We start from the raw sequence: 24,450 nt of genomic DNA on the forward strand, positions 1-24,450 counted from the left end.
AAAAGGCAATGGTCAGGCGATGAACAAGCAATGTGAATAACAGAGTGGAATCAAAAACCAGAAAGACTATTACAAAGACTATCCCTAATTTCTCCATCTGGGGATTAATGAAGTATTATCTTATCTTACAGGATAAAGGCTTGGTATTCAGCACAGTGCATATAGTTCACATTTAACGGTTGGTGTGAGAGTCCTTATATACTGTGTGGCTGTGCTTGAGTGATTGAGATTAGGTGTGCGTGTGAGTGATCAGTAAGCCGAATGTGAACGTGTCAGTCTCTGTGGTTCTTGTGTGTTGTAGTCCATGGCAGCCATGTTTATAGGCAGCATTGTGTTCTTGGTGTTGTAGTTGGCTGCTGTGTCTGGCATTGACATGACATTAATCCTGTCATTTAGACTTAATGAATCATATCTCAACTCACTTTACACCATCATTTTCATGCTGTAGGTATTGTTCAAAATACCTACAGTATGGCAGTGGGATTACAGTGGTGGTGTAAATTATGACAGTGATGGGGTACATTATTACGACGGTGGTGTAAATTAATACACTACAGTCTACTTGGAAGTAACCATGAAATCATGGTATGGTAAAGTTGTTATGTGGCCAAAACAAATATTCAAAGATTAATAACCTAGGCATGTCACTTCTCACTGTTACATGAGTATCATTATTGTACAAACACTTCACAGCTACAAGCTGCACAATTATTACATCATTATATATTCACAGTCTAGTAAGTAGAAGTGTGAGGCTTAAAAGCATCTTTCTAGACTTAAAGAGAGGTAGAGTGTACTCCTGGAGCTCTTGTGGATTGAAACATTGGATAAAATTAATGTGTATGTTCTGCATGTGACGTTTCAAAAACCGCTTTGGATGTATGATGCATGGTGTTAACTGACCTTTATTATACAGTATGCTTGACTTTAAATGCTGAAATGCATCATTCATTGAAACGCTCTATGAATCCAGTTTCATATGAATGACTTCACCCTTATACAAAATTAACAATAAACTGTCTACAAACTGTAGGAAAAGACATTTACTGCTGATTAACTGACGTATTTGTAGATATTTGTACATCTGAGCCTCAGTACAATATACAACTTGGTCTTTACACTTTTAATACTGACATGGAAGGAAAACTATTTTGATAGCAATAACAGACAAACTGATCTGCCGAGTTGCACACATCAGCAGTATGATTATGGTTGGTGTGGAAGTGTAGATTTCAGGTATGCCCTGTATTGCAATAGCAAGGATTCAAGATCATAAATGCTACATCTAAACTGTAGATGTTCTATTATGTTATATTTTAAATATGGATATTAAAAAGATTTTTAAAAAATATATAACCACCCCAACAGCTAACAGCAACCATATTAAATTACATGAATATTACATGCATGACCTTTAAGCATGTGGTTAACACACTCCAAAAATGATTATGGTCATGATCATGGTTACACACCAACGATCCCTAAAAAAAAGAAGGGATATGTATAATCTCCATAAATATAACTACACATTACAAGAAATTAAATTGCATGCCAAGTAATAAGTAGCCTAAATAATAACACCCTCTATATCCAGTGGAGATTTACATGTGATAAAGCATTAGTATTACTATAAGTAATATGTAAGTAACTGTAAACTTTGTGTCCTTGTCCAGGGATGTGCCATTATGTATTTTAGTAAAACTGAATCAGAAAAATAATTCTATTACTGTGTAAATTTAAAAGGGCTACTAATCCAGTTTATGTAAATATCTCATTAATAAACTAATGAATAAGCTTATATTGGTGTCTCACATATCCTCTTTTCTATTCATACTCCTCAAGCTTCTGTCTCTCTGAAAGGTGTCATTGAGTAGAGAATGATGGATTATGGGGTATGAAAATGTCACGCTCATGAACGATGAGCCTGTCATACAATACAATGTCTGACAGGAGGTCTGTCATGTGCATGGATATTTTAGCCCTGTTTTCCCTGCTTTTGAAACCAAATTATCCAGCTCACTTAACATTATCAAAACATGGCAACACTGTATTTGACACTGCACCTACATTGGGCCTTCATATCATATTCATAAGCCTTGCATACATATTTTATAAAGCAATACTTGTCGATTTGTATTAGACCGGGATATTACATGAAGCTTTTTATAAAATTATATGAAACATTTAGAATCCATCCATCCATCTTCTATACCACTTATCCTTCCTTCACAGTTACAGGGAAACCTGGAGCCTATCCCAGGGAGCATCGAGCACAAGGCAGGATACACCCTGGACAGGGTGACATACATACACTACTGAAACTTTGGACATGCCAATCAGCCTATCATGCATGTCTTTGGACTGGGGAAGGAAACCGGAGAACCCGGAGGAAACCCCCGCCGCATGGGAACATGCAAACTCCGCACACACATGGCCACAGTGGGAATTGACCCCCGACCCTGGAGGTGTGAGGTGACCATGCTAACCACTAAGCCACCGCACACCCGCATATAGAATCCTCAGTTCCAAAAACTGTTGATTGTTGTATCTGTCAATTTTTTTCTTTTTAAACAATTGTAATCAGAGTTATTCATTTTGCCCTTAGGAACACGTTCAGGAAGTGTTAAGAAATTCTCTGCAGTATCCACCTGACATCTTATATATTTGTAAAATGTATTTACTGTATCTACTTTTTATAAGAGCATTAAGGGATTAAATGCACTGAAGTGCTCTTAAGTGCTAGTTATGCATTTCCATTCAAAGTTATTAAGTATAATTTGAATACTTCATTTGATTCTTCACTTGCTTACAAGGCTCATAAACCAACCAAATGAATTCTTTAAAGGTGGGTAGAGTAGCCAAAAAGCTAGACTCGTGACTTCATTATACACGATATAAACTAATTATTAAAACTACATATATTCATTAACATTTATCAGTAATGAAGAAAAGTTATGTAAATGTGACGGTCAGTGACAGTGTCAGCAGTGATATTAGATTAAAGGGTCAAAATCGAATATTTATCAATATTCATTCCAAATAGTAAACAAGGCACACAGAAAGCTCTAACTCTTTCATTTAACCCTTTGTAGCAGTACACTGGTGTTTCATTTCACCAGTGGAATGAAATTCGGTTTACTGGACATTTTGAATCAGTATAAACAAATTAATTACTTTATCACCGAAAGTCTGTTATTAGATTAGTCCGGGCACTGTTGGGTTTCTGAGTGTAAAGCATCGTGACTCTGGCCCTGTTTACACTAGTGCAGTGGTTCTCAACCAGGGGGGCATGGAGAGATCGGAAGGGGGGCGCAAAATATTTTCAAGAAAAAACACAGACAGGGCATCATTTGTGTATTCTATTGCTTTTCAAATGGAATGTGCATAAATGAAAAACCCCAAGTTCCCTCTCTCTCGGTCCTTTACATAGTTTTATAAAAGTCATAGAAGTTATTCAAAAAAGTACAAACACAATATATATATATATATATATATATATATATATATATATATATATATATATATATATATATATAAAATGTAGAATATAGATAATCATTATACGTTGTGTCCTCCAATATGGGGGGAGGGCGTGCCACATGACAGAGGAGGCTTGGAGGGGCTTTAGTTAGAGAAGTTCGAGAAGCTCTGCTCTAGTGGATCCTCGTCCACACTGGCGATACGCATGTCACATGACCACTCATACACGCTGGGCATGCGCATACAAGTGTAAATAGGAAGTTGTATGCTAGTCACCAGGAAGCACAACGAACCGGCGGTCCATGTAGGGCTTACGCCGCTTGTAATGAGATCTGTTGCCGATTGCTCTAATCATAGCTCGCCTCTCGCGCATGTAGGCAGCTTCAGTATTATAAAATACAGAATTTAACTGCACAACTTCTGCTAAGAATGACAACAAAGCCAGCAAAACTTGCGGTTCAGTCTCCGTGCTGTTTTGAATACGATCAAGGGAGCGTAACGGTCATGTGGTAGGGGCTTGACGAATCAGAGAAGGAACGTAATGATCCAGGAGACCCAATCAGGGGGCGAATGTGGGCGAAGCCACGCCTTCGTTTTGGTATGTTTACACTGAAACGCGCGCGCGACGTTTTCAAACTAAAACGGGTTCTTCGGCGTTTCCAAAAGTTTCCGTTAAAACTAGTAGTGTGGTGTAGAGGACAGGCGTAACCGTAGCAAACGTTATGCGTTTTAAAACGAAAACGCATTAGTATAAACAGACCCTCTGTGTTTAGCTGCTGGTGAGCAAGGGGTTTGAGAAAGGGGAGGGGTTTGAGAAAGGGGAGGGGTTTGAGAAAGGGGAGGGGTTTGAGCCACCTGCCGGGAAAACAATTCGCACTTGTCCACAATAACATTTGTACAGAGATAAAACGAACAGTAACTAAGGCTAAATTCACACTACACGACTTTCAGTGTCGGCAGATCGCTGTGTTGTTCATATTACACGACTTGCGGTCTTGTAATCAGTTGTCATGAAGTCGTTGTGGTGTTCACTACGCTCGGCGACAGGGGGTCACACACTACACGATCTGACAACGACTATCTTATTTGAAGATGGACGTAGGACAGAATCAAGCGGTGCAAGCTGTTTGTGCGATGATTTGTGCTGAAGAACCCCCCCCCCCCCTCCCCCAAAAGGAAAAGACAAAGAAAGTAGGTGAAAGAATGGTTTAACACACGCAGGCAGCAGGGATTGTGTTTGCTAGTGATGTGTCGTTCAAGAACGATTCGTTCATTTTGAAAGAATCTTTAACATGACTCGGGGAATTATGACTGTTTTTCATAATTCGACCTTGGCTGCATTAGCCTGTAGTTTATTTTTTATTCCAAAAGTGATCAAGGTTTGCGGAAGTGCTAGATGTGTTGGGGGAATTAACATGTAAAAATGTAATTATATTCTTCTGAAATGAACGAAATGACTCGGGAAAAGATTCGTTCATTTTGTTGAACGAGATTCAAAGATCCGAGTCAGTAAAATGATCTGAACTTCCGATCATTAGTGTGTGCTACAGAGAGAGCTGGGGTGAGTAAAAATGTTTTGTACAGCTTCTCCCTTTTATGCTTCTGCTATAGGTTTCTCGGGTTTCCCTTCCTCGCATTGACATCACCCCATGCCTCGCTCTCTCATTGGCTGTAGCTCGTCGCCGCAATCACTGCCAGTGATCATCGACACTTTTCACACCACAGGATGTGGAGTCGCCCGACAGCTCCAGATATTTAGTATGATATTTAGTATGCTAAATATCTGCGTGGCCTCGCTGATACCTCTGTGATGTGTAGTTGAGTAGTTCACACATAATGATCGACTGCCAAATGGTGAGCGTCGACTGCTCTGCAACTTGCAAATCGGGCTTAAAATCTAGTAGTGTGAACTAGGCTTAAGGGTACGTTTACACGACTACGGTGTACTAAAAACGGAAATGTTTTCCTTTGCGTTTTTGAAAAGTTTCATGTACAGACGACAACGTTGTCGAAACGATCCTCGTTCTCACAGATCCGCGAAAACGACTAAAAATGCTGTATTATGCATGCCAGGCCAGTAGTTGGCGATGTTACTATGCACCTGCGCACATAAGCATTCACGTCAATGTGTCCGCCATATTGATCCGGGCAAGACTGTCCTATAAACAAATACAAGTAAACGGAGGTGCTGTGGTTTTTCTGGATAAAATGCAAAATGATGATTTCACTGGTTTATGATATACAGGGAGTACAAAAAAAAGTTCTGTCTCCTGTTACTTAGAATCTCGATAATTATTCATTTATTTTAATAATTGTAAAATAATTTTATTGGAAATTTATTCATTGTCATAAATAATTGTGAGAACTCATGCTTGCCAACCACATTTTCTTGATTAATAAATGGTGAAGTGTCCTTAATGTAATATAATTCAATGTACATAAAATGTGCATAAAGTTTTTTTCATTGTGGAAATGGAGTTTTCTGTCTTCAACCAAACGTTTTAGTTTTTCTTGTGTTCCAGGTCAGAATTCTGTTAAGAAACCTTGTTCATTTTTTAAATGCTGAAAAAATCGAACTAGTGCAAATAGTGAGACACTGGCAGTCAGTCTGCTTTCTATATTTTATTAGGAATAAAAGATATACTTATATAAAAGGATACAGATATACTCCAAAACGGACTATTACAAAGATGATGATGGTGGTGGTGGTGGTGGTGGTGGTGGTGGTGATGATGATGATCTTTTGAATAGCCTTCATCGGTGTAGATGTGGGTTAATAATGTGGGGTATGTAACAAACACGTCTTCACTGGTCGTAGTAGTGATGCAGTAAATCTACACTTTGCTGGAAAAGTGTCAATAAACTAAATATCTTGATTGTCTCACGTGTTGTTTTGAAGTACCCGCCGAGCGCATACCCAACTGAACACGTAACACACATGTGCGTGACGTCATTGTTTTCACAGACTCTCGTTTTTGTACGTTTACATGGAGACGATAACGACATCGTTTTCAAAAACTTGCACTTTGAAAACTGTTTCCAAAAGTTTGCGTTTTCAGGCCCTGAAATTCCGTTGTCGTGTAAACGAACAGCCATAAAAAGTTTTCCATTTTTAGTTGGAAACCTTGTGTAAACGGCCCCTAAAGCATTTATGATAGTAAAACAATATATACAACTGCCACAATTAAATTATATCATTTAAGTGTAGTAGTCTAGGTAAAAAAAGAAATACTTATGTAAATCTGCAAAGTCTTAAATCCCTGTGTGTCAACTTTCATATGAGCTATTAAACATTTTCTGTGGATTGTGACATCACAGATAAATTCAATGCAGTCATAGGCAGTCCCAAAACGGGCAGAAATTCCATTTTTGGCCTCTGGTAACAAGAGTTAAATAATAATTTTTTAAAAAACAGCAATAGTGAACATACAGTTCTCTCTTCTAAACTTTTGTGTGATTTTGTTTTTTTTGTTTTTTCCGTACAGTGTGTGTGTTGAGTCTGTGTACAGTAAGATTCTCCTCCGAAGGCAGTTTAGGGGAAAAGAATGACTAGAATGATAGAATAAATAATCCACCTCGTTCATGTTCATTACACCCGTGACTGTATTTCTCATGTACCTTTTCAATCACTGCTGATGACATTTTATGGGTATATCAGTGACGCAGCCTGAAAAATATCAGCCCAAATGTAGATGGAGAGTAAAATATCAGCCCACTGACAGGCTGCATGAATCTACAGTCTGAGCTAAAGAAGAGCCAGCCCCACTTTTTCCATACTATTCTGTGTATTTTTCTTATAGCAAATAAAACTAATATAACTTGCAAGAAAAATACAGTAAAAAACATCAGTCAGCCGACTGTATTCTCTTTTCTTTCATGTAAAGACAAAGTTACATAAAATCTCTAACTTCATTCCATCGGTTTAAAAAAAAATACTCAAACTCTGCTTGTAAAAAATGTATGCACTTCTTATGAATGTGTTATAAAGGCCACTAAAATCACTGCCTCAAGAACATCAGTCCCACAGGGGCTGAGCTGAAATATCATTAGCCACCCCAGAACTGATAGGTCATCGTTCAATGTGAATTGTGAGGAACAAGTGATATTTAGTCATAACACAATTTTTAATGATCATGCCATTCCTGGCAGCTTGTTCATAATGAGGCGTTCGTTTTCTTATACCCAGAGAAAAAAAATAAACAGGGCTTGAGTTGAGCGGGGGTGTGAAGCGATGCCATTTCCCTGGTTAAAGAAAGTCAATTAAATCTATTCTCATTCAATCTATATTTAAGATTTACACATCATGTTGACATGTTAAACCAATCAGCAGTATTGAAATCATGCATGCAGGGAGATGGCCATGTAGAGTTGCCACATGAAGTGACGGTTCAATCCAATCACACAGACTAGAGCGCATCTCGAACTGTAGCAAAATAGATAATATAGTATATCAAATCACAATGCTGTTTATTTCCTGATCAGCTTTACTGAGAATATTCCGTGCTTATGAGACCTAACACTGGATTTAACAACGCAACACTGCAGTTTCAGTCTTCAGAAACAGAAAAGCAAGCACATGTACAGTACTGTGCAAAAGTCTTAGGCATCCTGTTTTTTTTTTGTTTTGTTTTGTTTTTTTTAGTACAAATGTTGTTAGATTTTTATTTTATGACTTAGATTTCCAAAGATTTAGAGTTCCAAACATTAGTTTTCCAGCACAAAATTTAATGCTACAGATAAATGTTTGTATGTCAGTAAAGATTCAGCGTATTATGTAAGAGCCACTTTTCAGACAAAAAACACATTGAAGGCTGCTGGATTTTGCTGCAAAAATAAGAAGCAAGTGCGACAGTCAGTCTCCTGAAGAACTGTGGCTGGTTCTGAAAGATGCTCAATAAAACTTACAGTATTGTAGCTACAACATGATCTGTAGATGTTCTTTAAAAAGACAAAATACAATTTGTCAAACTATCATTTACACAGGTAATTTAGCTTTATATTGTTATTTTGCTATCGCCACCGCACTCTAGCACTATGTCCCAGCTAGTCAAAATGTTCTGAATCCATCACAGGCCGGATTCCTGAATTTTTGCCTGCTATTAATACAATCACTACAGTTTTAATGTTTTACAACAGGCATCTCTATCTGTGCTATATAATCACCCATATATGTGGATTATGATCATTAGGCTCCATATCTATAAACAGTGTATATCCATTTTTATGCACCTTTGCCTGCTCTGGTTTAATATCAGTTTATTAGGTACACACAGCACTTATACTCGCAACGTATTTCTTGTCTCCTAGAAATAAATTACCTATCTAGCAAGCACTATGCCAACATCATTTGTGGCACACAACACAGAATTTCTGCCATTTCACACTTGGTTACTGTGAGCTACAACCTCCTCTATGTAGGGGAAAGTAATTGCATTTCACAAGATCATACAAAGCTCACAGGATATATCAAAACTTGTTAAGAACCCTCAAAGCTGTGGTGGTTCGAATAATGAGAAATATATGTAAACCACAGTTGTTTTCATTTAATCATAACTTGGGATGCAAGTGCTGAAACAGGGCATTCCATCTGCACATGCTGCACAACTCTGAGACACATTGCCTATGGCAACCAGCTTCATCAACCGTACCGTTGCTCTCTGGCATAGGGTTAATGCCTCTGAGGTTGGCTGAGAAATTTTATTAATGAAAACCGGTATCACAGCTTATTCTAGCATACCACTGGGTTACACATGAGATGGAGATGATGTACTAGAGCCAGTATAACCTTTAAAAGTACTAAAATCTCATTTTTCATCATCTTTTTGTGTGTGTAAATAATAAAATCTATCCAGTATATGGCATTAACAGACACATTTTGAAGAAGGAATTGCCGAAGTATTTTAATTGCACACTTGTGCTAAGTAAATGCAATTATTTCAAGAAAAGGAAGCAACAGATGGGTTAAAATAATTTAAAAACATAAGCAGCAGCGAACAAATGCTTGGAGGAAACAAACAACAACAAAAAAAAAGAAACTGAAAAAGTCAAATTTAAACACACAATTTCCCCAAGGATCATTTAGAACAGTTTCTAAAGATTTCTTGGAATAGCATCTGTCTTCGCTAAATAAGAGCGGACAGCAGATTCATTACATATTCCTAGATTCATTTGAGCAGCATCTGTTTGGCAGAGTGGCTCAGCAGGACATTTCCACAGAAGCCTCTGTGCTGTGATAGATCATCTATTTGTTTCTTAGTAAAGCTTATGTCATGGGATTCGTCACCAAGCCAAAGGAAGCAAATGTATTTAAAGATTGGCGGGTACTCACCACACATTCGAAAAGGTGTGTACACTCTTAAAACAGATGTGTTATTTTTAACACACCTGCATGTCTAGTTAAGGACAACACATTTTGTGTTGCTTTCAACATAACCAGTGTGTTAGTACATTTAACACATGCTGTATGTTAAACATTTCCACACAAAGATGTGTTAAATGACAGAGATGGGTTTATACTTTTTCCACCCTAAAATAATCCTAAAAAGCACTTTGTATAATAAAATTATATTAAAATGCTCACAAAATAAACAAACAATTGCATGTAAATGCATTGTCTGCTGGTTTATTTGGCTATTTTTCAATACACCACATTAAGTATATGTAATATTAGAAATGTGAATATTAAAGAATAGTAAAGTGCAAATTAACACCTGACCACTCTTGTGGGTTTGCTACTGTTACAATTAAAAACGTAGAAGTGTAAAAACATGCCAGGCAGACATTGGTATGATGAAGGCAACACAGCTACAACTAATAAAATTGATGATGGGTGTGTTAGATTTATAGTGCGAATAATCACGCATTGAGATTCAATTGTATAGGTGGCACCGAGGGGCCCCTAAATCAAATTCTGCTTAGGGCCCCATAAAGGCTTAGGCCGGCCCTGACCAAATATATTGTGATTTCATGGAAAATAAAACCACATGCTGATAAAAGAAATGATCTGTAGAATATTTAAGGACCTTGCTCAAGGGCCCAACAGTGGCAGCTTGGCAGCGCTGGGGCCTGATCCTTATGATCAGTAACCCAGAGCCTTAACCGCCAAGCCACCGCTACCCTTGATTAGATTATGCACTAAAGCAAGGGTGAGACAGATAGGAACTCTGGGAAATGCGATTTAGATTTTGGTTGATGACTATGAAAGTTTGGTAGCTAATGTAATTTAAGGTTGTTATTGTGTTCACGCGATTGCAGCTTGTGTAATGGAAACTGTGCAAGGTCTATAGTAATTAACTTGCTAGTAGGCTTTTTTTTTTTATCAATACATTTTTGTAAATAATTGGTGTCTACTTTACATGCCTGGTGGTGTGTGTGTGTGTGTGTGTGTGTGTGTGTGTGTGTGTGTGTTAATTCCTTATATTCGCTCAGAACACAAGCTTGTTACACTAATGGTCTTTGAGACCACCCACTTGTTAAAAAAGCTTAAATTCATAACAGCTGGCAACCCTGCAGTGTCCTCAGCAGTGTCCTCAGTTACAGCCTCCTCAGCCCCCAGGACAAAAAAAAGTTTCTAAATGCCACTTGATCCCATTACATTTGATCTCTTTATACATTGTTGTTCAGTTATGAATTCAGGGTTACATTTCCTTGACCCTGTAATAGATTTTATAGCTTTCTTGCCACTGTCCTTCAGCTTAATTTTTAGCTACGGTTTACTTTCTCCCCTCAAGGGGACCTTCATTTCCTCAGTGTTATTATGTTTATCCACCGTATCATTACTCTCTTTGCTCAGCTGTTCTGATAGCAAAACGGAACCAAATTAACACTTGTTTGGGCCTTGATCAATCCATGGAGCTTAGCAAAATCAACAATAGAACAGCTTGACCACTGGATAGCACTCATGTCCCCACAACATTACCACAGCGCAATAATGGAACATGAGTGCTCTTCTTGCCTTGAAAAGCAATGCAATACCATTTGCATTCTAAGGAAAAATGGATTTCACTTCCCACTGACTGTGCCTTTGGATGGGTGACTGGCTGCAATCTGGAACCAGCAAGTGCCAAAATCCAATCATTTGGAAACCTTTTCCACCCAAATGCGAGTGGCATGCTGTGAAGATTCATATAGGAGTTGCTTAGAGCTGGCGAAACGAGAGGGATCTGCTAATGGCATTTTATAATGGATTGTCTATGAATATCAAGGATTGTCTCATTAATCAGAACTCGGCATGCTGAAGGATTTCCAAGACCATCCAACTTTGATGATCAATTTTGCAAACAGTGCTTCAAAAAAGGTCTCATAATCTCAGAGTATCTTAACTCTGCTTCCATTCCCTTGCTTCTGTACTTCCACATACATGCTTCCACACAGCCATCGTCATATAAGAGAACTCAGTGACATGGTGATGACAATGTCTGTACTGGGAAATGGCTTAGCCATTTCAAAACACAGAGCACTGGATCATTGTTCAAAGAGCTTCAAATGATCAGAGCTGCACTAGCCTGTAATCCTTTTGCATGCTTTTAGTCGAATGCACAGCTGATAGGGCTGACTTCACTAAGAAACGAGTATATTTGCCTTTGATTACTCAGGAGCAGAGTAGAATATACTGGACATTTCAAGTCTGAGTCAATGACTACGTTTACATGGACAGCAGAAATCTAATTATTGACCTTACTCTGATTAAGATAATAATGTGATTAAGGTGTTTACATGAGTTGCTTTTAGAATACTCCTGTCATGTTCCCGTTTTACATGTTTTAGAACATAATTAGAATAACAACCTGCGTCATTATCATTACGTCACTGTGCCACGCCGTCCGACGTCCCTCCAGAATTTCACGTATCAACATACAGTTCGTCTTCGTTATGGTACCGTATACAGTTTGGGTGTTTTTATTTAATTTTTTTACAAACACTTTAAGTGCGGTTTATTATTTGTCATGTTGTACGTGCTAATAGACAACTGCTTGAAGCTGTGGGCTGCATCTCAAACCGTGTACTTAGCGTCTATATAGTAGCCGAGATGCATGTATTTTTCCCCACTATAGGCCTATAGTAGGCAAGTATGCGGTTTGGGACGCAGCCGAACTCTATGCTTCGCCGTAAAACTGCCGTGTGTGATCGTGTCTTGTTGCAAAACGCGGTGAAAACTCTCACACGACGTTCATAATGTGATTGAGGTGTTTTTCATGTCTGTAATACACGTCCATAATGCGACTAAAGTACTCCTCATGTCTTAATTCGATTAGAGCTTAATTCGACTATGACCTTAATTAGATTAAGGTAAGTAAAAATTGCTGTTTACATGGTAGTTTCTTAATCAAAGTACGGTCTTAATCGGGTTAAGAGTGGATTATTGTTGTCCATGTAAACGCAGCTAATGTTTCCTAGAGGCAATTTACATTCTTTCTCAGTCTGTACAGGATTTTGCGGGCAAAAATGGATGATTTTGCGGCTTCTTTTTTCAAAATTTGGTTTCTTGGGGAAATCTACTTGAATTGGCAAAATCGCAACTGCACGAAATTGTCTATTACAGTGATATTGTTGGTAAATGAGACCTTTTCAGCTGTATTCATGTTTGATGCTTGTCAATCGAAGACGGCTTTGGCTGAACGTGATGACATCACATAACGCATCTTGGCCCAAACGTGCGGAAACTCCGCTGTGATATTGAAAAAGTGCAAGCTCCTCCGAACTTTGCGGAGTTTGCTAGATTTTGTATTCATTTCCGCGATTGCAAAATCCTGGAGGGACTGCTTTTTATTCCCCGAGGTACAAACCTGGAAATTTCAAAAGAATGACAGTAGACCTTGTGGTTCAATTATATACGTAAGTAATGGTCCTTCACAATTATGTTCTTCTAACTAAAGATACAATGACTGTACTCGTTACTATATCACCACAGGGACACCACAGTGATCATAATCAACTTCAGTACCTTATTCCCCGAAGCCTGGTTTATACTTGACTGTGAGTCCGGGTATGGACAGGGTTCAGTGGCATGGATCACATGCTCACCTGCATAACCTTAGGTACATCAAGAGGATTAAAATCGATATCAACTAGATGCCACGTCAACGCCAAACATCCCTGTCCATCAGGTTTCCTTGCTGAACTATAGAATTGCCTAGGGATTTTTTCCCATATACTGTATGTCTTTGCACAGCAGTGTGGAGATGTTTTACGCACAGACAAACAGTTATCAGTGTCTGTTGTCATTGTGATTGTATTCCTGAGCTCTTCATTATCATATACTGTATATACCAAACTTGTAATTCCTCTTTAGTGAGCCTTTTGATGGTTGTATGGCTGATCTTTTCCATCACCTCACAGTGGCTTTTAAACCCCAGTTTGCACTTCACACAAAATGCATTTATTAGGAGGTCCCAGGTGCACCTGGTGTGATGAGCTATAGTCAGAAAATTGAATGTTAACTTCAGTCTCACAGTGAGCACATTTTACTGCAGCATCAAGCTGTTTTTTGTGCTGCATCTCCTCACATCTGGCCCTCAAATATTGGCCTGAGATATACTGTTAGACATAATAGACTTGCTATTTAGCGTGAAGGCTGCGGGAGACGCTCTTAAATAGTTCCTGAATGTCTATTGATTTCCCACTTGCAACCTTCAGACTTAAAGGTTTAGCTTTCAAGTAAAGAACTGATTTGATTAATATCGTTACTAATATCTGCCAGGGGCTGAATGGTGGCACAGAAGATAGCTCAGGTAAATATCTGTGTGGAGTTTCTAAGCATTTTCTCCACCCAGAGTTCCTCTGGGTTCTCCAGTTTCCTTCCACCTCATAAAAACACAGGTGCCCTGTGATGGACTCCCATGCAATGTGTATTCCTGCTTTGTGCTAAGATGAATGAATGAGTATGCGCTATAACAGTTTTATTTAAATGTTCATAAGCAATCATTTAAAGATTCTTTATAATTGTTCCAGAATATGAAACGGACATTTTATTTCATTAAGGCACCTCCACTGACTTGGTCCTCATTTTTTTGCTTAATAAAAGAATATTATATTAGGTTCATATCTGATCTCAGTGGAATTAGTATGTACACTCTCGCCTGTATAAACTGTACCGATGTATGACCCTGCTTGCGGTTTAATCTGAAGTCGTAGGCTTGGTTGTCTTTTATTTTAACTGACCTGTAAAGTTTCCAAAGGTGTATAATTTCAACAATGAACCAGGTTTGCTAAAGCTTAAAGATCTTTTACAGCATAAGACAATATCTGCAAAAGCCAAAGCACTACTGCTGTTTCCTTAAAAAAGAATTCTCAAGATGCTCAGTATGATTCTGTCTGTAAAACCTTTGCAGAGGGAGTGTATCGAAAGTGTTATGAAAGAGGTGGTCATCTGTCAACCATTTCAGCAGGACAACAATGGTGGATTATAACGCTGGGGTTACCAAAAATAGCTAAACGTGCTGCTGACAAAGTCTGACAAATCGCATGCTGGCAGTGTCTCAAGGGATTATGAGCTCTAGTTTTATAAGCTAGATGGAAATCAGCAGTATTTAGCTGGAGAACTGTGTTTGCTTTCCCTAGTAAATGTTTTTCCAACTTGCATTCTTTGTTCATCTCATTTGATCATCTTTACTGCGTAAACCAAGATCAATTGCTATAAGTTTTCTATTTATTCCTTTGGCCATCCTTCGATAAACCGCATATTCATTTAGCAGATGCTGTTGTCTTGAATGATTTCAACAACATCCCAAGTTGCAAACAGACTTTCGGCCACTTTTAAATCCACCAAAAAAACACACAAAAGTGTTGCTTTGCCAACATTGAGCTAGTGTTGGTTCAACTTTGGCAGAGTTGTTATTAAACGTGCTCCTTTGCCAACACTGACTCAATGTTCAGGGAGGGCCAACATGGCTACACAAAATAGATGCTGGGGCAACTGATTTAGCACATGGGTTAGATCAGGGGTGTCCAATCCAGAAAGGGCCGGTGTGGGTGCACGTTTTCATTCCAACAAAGCAGAAACCACACCTTTAGTCTAATGAAAGCCAAGATCAACTGATTAAACAGCTGGAATGAGGTTTAGCTCCTGCTTGATTGGAATGAAAAACTGCACCTACTCTGGCCCTTTGCAGATAAGATTGGACACTCCTGGGTTAGATGTAGCTGCCTGGATTTACTAAGCCAGGAATATTGTAAATGTCATGGTTACTCTCAGCTAATCTTTGCATTAGCTGCTTGGCTCTTGTTAACATTTTTCCCAGATAGCTAGCTAGGTATTTTGTATTAGAATGTCCCTAAAAGCCTTGTGTTGTAGGGGTAGCTGTGGATCAGGTGGTAGAGCAGGTTGTGTATATAGTAATATAGCTAACAGCTTTACTGTTGTGTGAAAGTAACTGATATGTTTTATGAAAACAAATGAGTAATACAACAAGGCAGGCTAAGTACGCAAAATTTTTCACACTCTGCCTAATAGCTTGAGTTTTCTACATCATGTCTGCGGTAAGAGATAATACATAAGAACAGATACAATACTTCAATTCATATTTATTAATTTTTTTAGCTGTAGAATTAGTGGCTTTTTTGCTTTTGCTTGTTTCAGTAAAAAGCTAACCGACTGACAAACCTTGGAAGCAGATTACTTTCACACATCACGTAGGCTGCAATCAAGTTCAACTGAAGTAATTTAGAGCAGAAAATGACAAGTTTACCCTAATTAGTAGACCAAAAAGAGCTGAATAAGCTCTTACCTTAAACTCTGTCTCGATGTTAGCGAGTCGTGCCAGTTCATTACTGAGCTCCAGAGCTGTAAGTACAGGGTCTTCACTTGAAAGTGCCAGGTAGGCAGCGCTAGCAAGCCCTTTATATGCATTCATACGTGATCGTGAGTGGCTAAAAGAGTCGCGCTTCTGTTTCTCTGTGCACTCGTTGCACTTGCAGAAGTAGTCATGAGGCCGCTCTATCCTGGCACCCTTCATCAACAGGATGTGCACGATCTCATACTCTTGACAGTGCGAGGCCAAAATCACCGGAGTTATGTCCTGTGAAAAACGTGTTCCATCCTCATCATACGCATAAAAGTCATCATCTCTAAGTTCCTGTTCCAGGGGACTTAATGTTAGTCTCAGGCCTCCTGCAAATGCTGGATGCGCCAAGATAGCTTCAACAATTCGCACATAGCCTTTGCTGATCGCCAACAACAGAGCGTCCCCCACTCTCGCAAGCCCCTTCTTCTTCAGGAGCAGCTCTGTGACTTCCAAGTGCTCATTGGCTACAGCTAGCTGCAATGCGTTTTGGCCCATGTAGTCCACACAATTAAAGTTGAGCGTTTTGCAGTCTTCGAGCATCTTGCGGACGACAGGGATGTTTCCGTATTCAGCAGCATCAAGGAAACGCTCCTCCTCCGTAGTGAGACTGGTGCCACGCTCATTAAACATGTAAGCCGGGCCTCGGATGGCCTGTCGACGCCCTTTTTCCCTCAGTGTGGTGTGCCTGCGATGCATAATGGCTGGTCTGAAAGAGAAATAAAGAAATAATAAATATGTGAATGGGTGCCAGGCAGAGAGGAACAGAAAAACATTGGCTTGATTAGTGGACTTATTATTGTCATGGGGGCACGGAGGATTAGTCTTAGCGGTTATCACGTTTGGCACGTGCGGGGTTCGATTCCCACTTACGCCCTGTGTGTGCGGAGTTTGCATGTTCTTCCTGTGCTTCGAGGGTTTACTCTGGGTACTCTGGTTTCCTCCCCAGTCCAAATACATGCATTGTAGGATGATTGGCATCTCTAAATTGTCCGTAGTGTGTGAATGGGTATGTGAGTGTGTGTGCGATTGTGCCCTGCAATGGGTTGGCACCCCGTCCAAGATGTCCCCCGCCTTGTGCCCCGAGTCCCCTGGGATAGACTCCAGGATCCCAGAGGATCCTCCAGGATTAGCAGTACAGAAAATGGATGGATTGGCACAGATAAATCATTTGGCATTTTTGCTCAATATAGTGATCTAGTAAGTATGTTTAGTATGGTGTTGGGCCATCATGAGCCACTCAAACAGTTTAGTGCATACTACAAGATTCTACAAGTCTCTGGAGGGGTACTGGAGGGATGAATACAGTTCTTCCAAATGATATTCCCTCGACTGGTGTTTTGATGATGGTGGTAGAGAGTGCTGTCTAACACATCACTGCAAAATCTCCCATAGATGTTCAGTTGGGTTGAGATGGTGACTGAAGCAAATGTGTCTAGCATATGATTTACAATGATTTATCAAACCAAATCACAGATCAAAAATTCAGATCGAAAACTGATCCAAGCTTTTAAACCAGTATCGATCCCTATAGCGGAGATCTCTCATTAGGAGTGAGAAATGCATACAGACCTAAATCCTACACAGCTGCACCTAAGTTTGGTGGGATTTTTAGGATTGTGAATTTGTGTGTTTGTGCTTTAAGAGAGTTTTAGGTGACCTTCTCAGGCCAGTCCAGTTCTCCCCCTGATTATGCACCATTCTGTCTGAATCCTCAGGGGGTAACCAGGAACACCGGAAAATCTATTCAGTCAATACAGGTTTCTCTCACTCACTCACTCACTCACTCACTCACTCACTCACTCACACTCTCCCTCTCTCTCTCTCACACACACACACACACACATTCACTTTAGAACACACAAGCACACTCATAGTGTGCCTGTCAATAAACCTTATACAGTCAGGTACACGTGTTTCTGCCTTGAAAATTACACTTCCACATCCACGAAAGTGCAGTCTATTTCATAAAAAAATGCCCTCCAGCTACACAAGAAACTATGTAAAGAGAGAAACTGAAGTGGAATTGTGTCAAGGTTTTAAACACATCTTATTGGTTTAAAAGCATGAAACACATTGTTAAATTGCTATAGAGGACCATTATAGTGTTCAACAACTTCACAATTTGATATTACATTATGAATTATGCTGATTATACTTCTGATAGACACACAAAGGAACGTGCACAGACTATTTCATAATCATATTGGTTCTTTACATGGAAATAAATCTGTGACCAACACAATCAGCTGAATATTTGTATTAGGGATGTGGTGGAATATGAATATATTATTAACACTTAGAAATAGAGATACAAATAGGAAGTGTACTATTCATTTTTTTTTATTTCAATATTTATCATGTTGAATTTAATTTGAATTCAGGCTCCACTAGCCTGACCCAAACACTGCCTTGCTGAGATCTAAAAAAGAAAACCATATTCCTAACTTTGTTTTGTACAATATAGCCCACGAAGACCATGCACTGTGCACAGGGCACCATATCTGTGCTGGGTTCTCCAAAAATAATCACTCACTCGCACTAATTGCTTTGTCCTGATTAGTGTTGTGGTGGATCCGGAGACACTGGGTATGAGGCAGGAATACATCCTGAATGGGACACCACTCCATCACAGGGCACCATGCACAGACGCGCGCACACACACACACTCTGAAGTGAAACAATCGAGATGTGATTGAAGTGTAGACTTTCAGCTTTAATTCAAGGGGTCTAACCGTTTTGGAATCATAGCCATTTTTACAGTTCTTCCATTTTCACAGGCTCAAAAGTAAAAGACAAACAAACTGTTATAAATATAAGGATTATTTTTCATACTTGAATGGAAATCCTTTGCAGTCAATGACTGCCTGAAATCTGGTACCCATGGACATCACCAAATGCTGAATTTCCTAACTTGAGATGCTTTGCCAGGCCTTTACTGCAGCTGCCTTCAGTTGTTACTTGTTTGTGAGTCTTCCTGCCTTCAGTTTTATCCTCAGTAAGTGAAAAGCATGCTCAATTGGGTTGAGGTCAGGTGACTGACTCGTCCATTTAAGAAAATTGTGTCACTGTCCAAATACTTATGGACCTGACTGTAAAGCACTCAACAGATAAACATGGTGGCATTGCGTTACACACCTAATTTGTATTCAAAAAGGCTAAAGGAAGACCATGACATTGCTATGGGTCTAGGATACAGAGATGCCCTTAAAACACCGGGACTGGATAGAAAAATATTTGCAAGAGGAAATAGGATCCATAGATCAAAAGATGAATCAGGCCCTCTTCAATAATGTGTGTCATGGATTCACGTTACTAATAGGAATTGATTTAACTGTCTCAGGACAATTAACAGCCAAGCAACAAAATCTTGGCCTGTCAGCGCTCTGAATTGATTAGCATTTCTCTCACTGATTTAGTCTGATTTGCTCCATGGACATGTTTAGTTTTATCCCCATGGAGACAATTCTTCATCAAGCTTACGAACAGTGATCACAGGGAAATTGAGCCTGACACATTGCTGGCACTCTGTTTGCACACGGGATGTGGGGATTTGATGGGATTTTAATACAATTTTAGACTTGTAGGATTTTTCCAAAGTAAACTTTAGATGTTATAGATTTGGTCTCCTGATTGTTTTGATGACTTAAAGTCTTTTGTCTTAAAAAAAAAAAAAAAAAAAAAAAAAAAAAAAAGAACAAAAATCAAGCAATCATGAAGATCTGATAACTGCTTGCCACATGGCTTAGCTGAGGTTTTATCTCTGCCAGCGAACCACCTCAGAGGCACCTGTATCTACAATCCATCTCTCTGTTCAACCAAGTAGAAGAAAGAAAAGGGATGAAAAAAGGGAAGCTCATAGAGAGTAAGGTCCATAGATAATACATGATGGATGATCACAGAATTCAGAGAGATCAAACACATGGGAGACAGAGTGGAAATGGAACCCATTCAGAAAGCGCCAGTTCCTGAGGGACATGAAAGGGTGTGGGACCGTAAAGTAAAGGCGAGTGAATGTGTAAAGCTCCATGAGTGATCTCGTGTGTGTGTGTGTGTGTGTGTGTGTGTGTGTGTGTGTGTGTGTGTGTGTGTGTATATATCTGTGGATGTAACTTTAATAAGTTGTATTCTCAGTTATGGGTGGAATCAGTAAAATTAATGGATGTTGAAGCTGAAGTATGCGGTTTCCTACAGCGTTTCCCTCAAAGTTACAGCCCTCAAATACCAAGATTAGATCCCTTGATTGTTAATGCAAGATAGTTTAGGTTTTTATTAGGATTTTCTCTCCATTTGCTCCTTAAATATTTTTGGCCAATTCTCACCCATCCTCATCATATGACAGCTACCAACTTTGGACTGTAAAGCCTAACAAGTGCTTCCTCCAAAAGCCGCCCAACCACAGATTTTCAAATTGTTGCTCATGCTACATCATAGGGTAGCGTAACACACTCCGAGGAAAGCACTGTCCACCCTCTTACACATATGTGAGCTCGCAGACACCCGCGATTGGGTAATGATTGATGGGGAAAAAGAATACGTCATACCTCCCACCAGACCTGGATTAAGACCACACAGGGCTCTGAGGCTATGTTAACAGCAAGGAACAGCCCTTCTAATCCATCTTGGTACTAGAGGTCGACAGATAGATAGTGGATTTTACCGATACCGATAACTAAGTTAGGCAGTACCTGCCGATAAATTAAGCAACCGATACTGAATGAAAACATAACACTCAAAGTGAAAAACAATACTGACTGTACCATGAAAATGTACTGTACTTTTTTTAAATGAAATAAATATAGAAATATTAATATATTATGTATTAATAAATATTAAAATAAAAAGACACGCATCTGAACCTAAAAGTAACACTCCAGTTAACAAATAAAAATGGGGACGTCCAAAATGAATCAAAAACACTTCAAATAAAACTACAAAATTTGTCAGTGATAGTTTTTTCCGGTTGCGTCCATTGTGGGAGTGGCTGAGAAGCGTCCGCTGTCATTATACATTACACAGTCGTCATTACAATTCCAGATTTAACTGCCCTTCAGTTAGATAATTTAAAAATAGTTTAGATATCATGTTCTGCTGTTCCTGTTTTATTTGAATTTATTTGGGCTAAAATTGGTTGACAATAACTTGTGCACTAAATGATTTAAACAACTAATGTGTGCCATCATCGCTCCTACTGCTGTAGGGCTTCCACCCAAAATTGAGTGTTTCACTTCGCTACAGAACTGTACAGGTCAGCTCACACTGTGATTTTATTTAGTTTCCGTTAGCCAGAACTAAGAGGCCCAAACTTGTTCCAACATGACAGTTCCCCTGTGCGAGCACCATAAAGACATGCGAGCCAGAGTGAGCTGTGCTCCAGGTCTTTTTGCCAACATCACTGTCTGTGACTCTTGTGACTGAATGAGCAAATCCCCACACAAATCTAGTGGAAAGCCTTCCCAGAAGAGTGGAGATTAATATAACAACAACAGCAACAACAACAACAACAACGAGAATCAACACCATAATAATGCCCATGGATTTGGAATGGGATGTTCAACATGCAAATATGATTGTGATGGTCAGCAGTGTACATTAAACATTAGGAGCATTTTCTGATGCTACAATTTTGTTCCAGGCAACATTTCGGTCTCTTTTTCCAGGGAATATTTGTGATTGGGATGGCATGTAATGTAGTTTATTTTGTAATTTTATTACATCCCAGGTCATAAACCAGGTTGGAAGAATCTGTTTTGCAGATGGTGCTATGATCCAGTCAGCGTTGTTAGCGCGTCATAGTTTAGCACTTACATGGTGAGTCACATAACATTCGCAACTCAGGTCATTGGCTTAAATCTGGGTTTTTTTTTTTTTTTTTCTTTTTCTTTTTTCTCTTCTTGTTACAGATTATATGGTGCACCAAAAAGTGCACAAAAAAGCTTAAAATTGCTGACCGCACCATTGAAGCTACAGTATATAATATACCTCAGTGTAGTAGGGATACATACACTCATCATCCACTTTATTAGGAACTCCTGTACACCTGCACATTCATGCAGTTATCTAATCAGCAATCATGTGACAGCAGTGCAATGCATAAATGTCATGCAGATACAGGTCAAGAGCTTCAGTTAACGCTCACGTTAAACATCGGAATGGGGAAAAGTGATCTCTGTGACTTTGATCGTGGCATTGTTGTTGGTGCAAGATGGGCTGGTTTGAGTATTTCATAAACTGCTGATCTTCTGGGAATTTCACACACTCTAGAGTTTATCCAGAATGTTGTGGAAAACACCTTGTTTATAAGAGAGGTCAGAGGAAAATGTCCAGATTAGTTCAAGCTGCCAGTAAGGATATCATACCTCAAATAATCACTCTTTACATCTGTGGTGAATGGAGCATCTCAGCATGCACAAAACATCAAACCATATCAGGTTCCGCTCTTGTCAGCCAAGAACAAGAATCTGAGTCTATCATGGGCACAGACTCCTCCAAACTGGACAGTTGAAGACTGGAAAAAGACCAGGTGATTTTTTGTTTTTGTTTTGTTTGTTTATTTTTCCCCCCCTAACTGTCCAGTGGAAACTGTGGTCTTCTGCAGTTTTCTCGCATGTAGCTCAAGGTTTGATGTGTTCAGAGATGACACATTTTCTTCATTCTGATGTTTGATGTGAACATTAACCGGAGTTCTTGACCTTTGTCTTCATGATTTTTTTTTTTTTGCATTGTGCTCCTGCCACATGATTGGTTGATTAGATAACTGCATGAATTTGCAGGTGTTCTTAATAAAGTGGACAGTGAGTGCATTTTCAGAGAGGAAAGCCTGAAAAGAGGGATGAGCTCAACTGTCATACGAAGCTACAGAAACGCTCATCCAGTTGGATGGACACATCGTGCACACACACAAACAAAGAAGAGTAATAACTATGCCTACTCCACTCTATCCTTGTTGACCTCACGTCTACAGCTCCCTTGCTGTCTCTCGCTCAGACAGCGAATGTACGGAAATGGAATTTTCTGGGTTGGTCATCACAGGACAAAGCACCATCTGGAAATACAATCGAGCGATGGAAGGACAGTGAAAGAGATAGCGAGAGAGGGGAGGGGGCGGAAGTAGACAGTGTACTAGGTGAGAGCTTTGCAGTTTCTGTCATTCTGACACTGAAAGGCTACACCTTGCACTGAGCCTTTATACCTTATAGCAAAGAAATACATCCAGATATGATATCTCCATCTTTTTGTCGTTCAGGTCATTCTGACACACAACATTTGCTCTACATCACCCTATGGCTGAGTCTTTACACTTCATGCACCAAAGCAAAATAACATTCACTCAAACAAATATGTTGCTCTCATTCACTTTTATTACCAAATTCATCACTTACATCCCTTTTATTACATCAAATACATCGCTTCAGTATTTCCCTCTGGATCTTTCCTGCATACACTCTCTGGGTTTTTAATATCACTCTGACTATAAATGCTGTGGTCTGTTCAGAAAATTCAGCTCTATTTAAAATCTTAAATACCCGTTCTGCACTTGTGAATTTTCAGATCTGTCTAATTTACACGAACCCATCAGAGGATGTATTAGTATCCAAGTGTCATAATAAATCCAATCAAAGCTGCAGAATAACACCCTAAAAATCTACTGGATCTATTTAATGATTAAGACAACCATTTGCCTACATCTTTTTAAATAAGTCAGAGTTAAGTATTATTAAGTAAATGTTGTGAATCAGTTATAGGCAGACGAACACATCTAGGCTATGTACGGCCAACAGGACTTTCTTCAATATTAGAAATCTAAATTAAATTATACCATCTTCACTTTCCTTTCAAGAAGTTATAAATATTAAGGTCTCTTCTGGATCTGAACAGTCATTTCACATAATGACTTTTAAACAAGATTTTAACAACACGAGCACGCTGTTTGCACCACAAATATAAGGCCGAATTAAAATACAAGAAAGACTGAAACAACAATGTTCCTGAATAAAAGCCTGTACATTTCTCAGGACTAACTGTGTGAACATAAAACAGTACATTACCAGGGAAGATGCCTTGATACTTTTTGATACGGCTGATTTAAAATGTTAGTAATGTGAAATGACCACAGCCAAGATGACAAACAGTAGAAATGTCTGGAAATGGTGTAATGCATCATCTATGAGTGAATAGGCAGAAGGCCAAG

General features: G+C 39.1%; 1 protein-coding gene across 1 annotated transcript in view; it reads right to left on the reverse strand.

Annotated features, from left to right (window-relative positions):
- trpc7b (transient receptor potential cation channel, subfamily C, member 7b) overlaps positions 1 to 24,450 on the reverse strand; it is an 85,406-nt gene that overhangs the window by 55,616 nt on the left and 5,340 nt on the right. The window contains exon 2 of the mRNA XM_017484652.3: positions 16,206 to 16,968. Within this exon, the coding sequence (XP_017340141.1) occupies positions 16,206 to 16,958 (753 nt within the window). The 5' untranslated portion in view covers positions 16,959 to 16,968. The remainder of the gene's footprint in view (positions 1 to 16,205; positions 16,969 to 24,450) is intronic.

The sequence above is a fragment of the Ictalurus punctatus genome, chromosome 14 (assembly GCF_001660625.3).
Source record: "Ictalurus punctatus breed USDA103 chromosome 14, Coco_2.0, whole genome shotgun sequence".
NCBI lineage: Eukaryota > Metazoa > Chordata > Actinopteri > Siluriformes > Ictaluridae > Ictalurus > Ictalurus punctatus.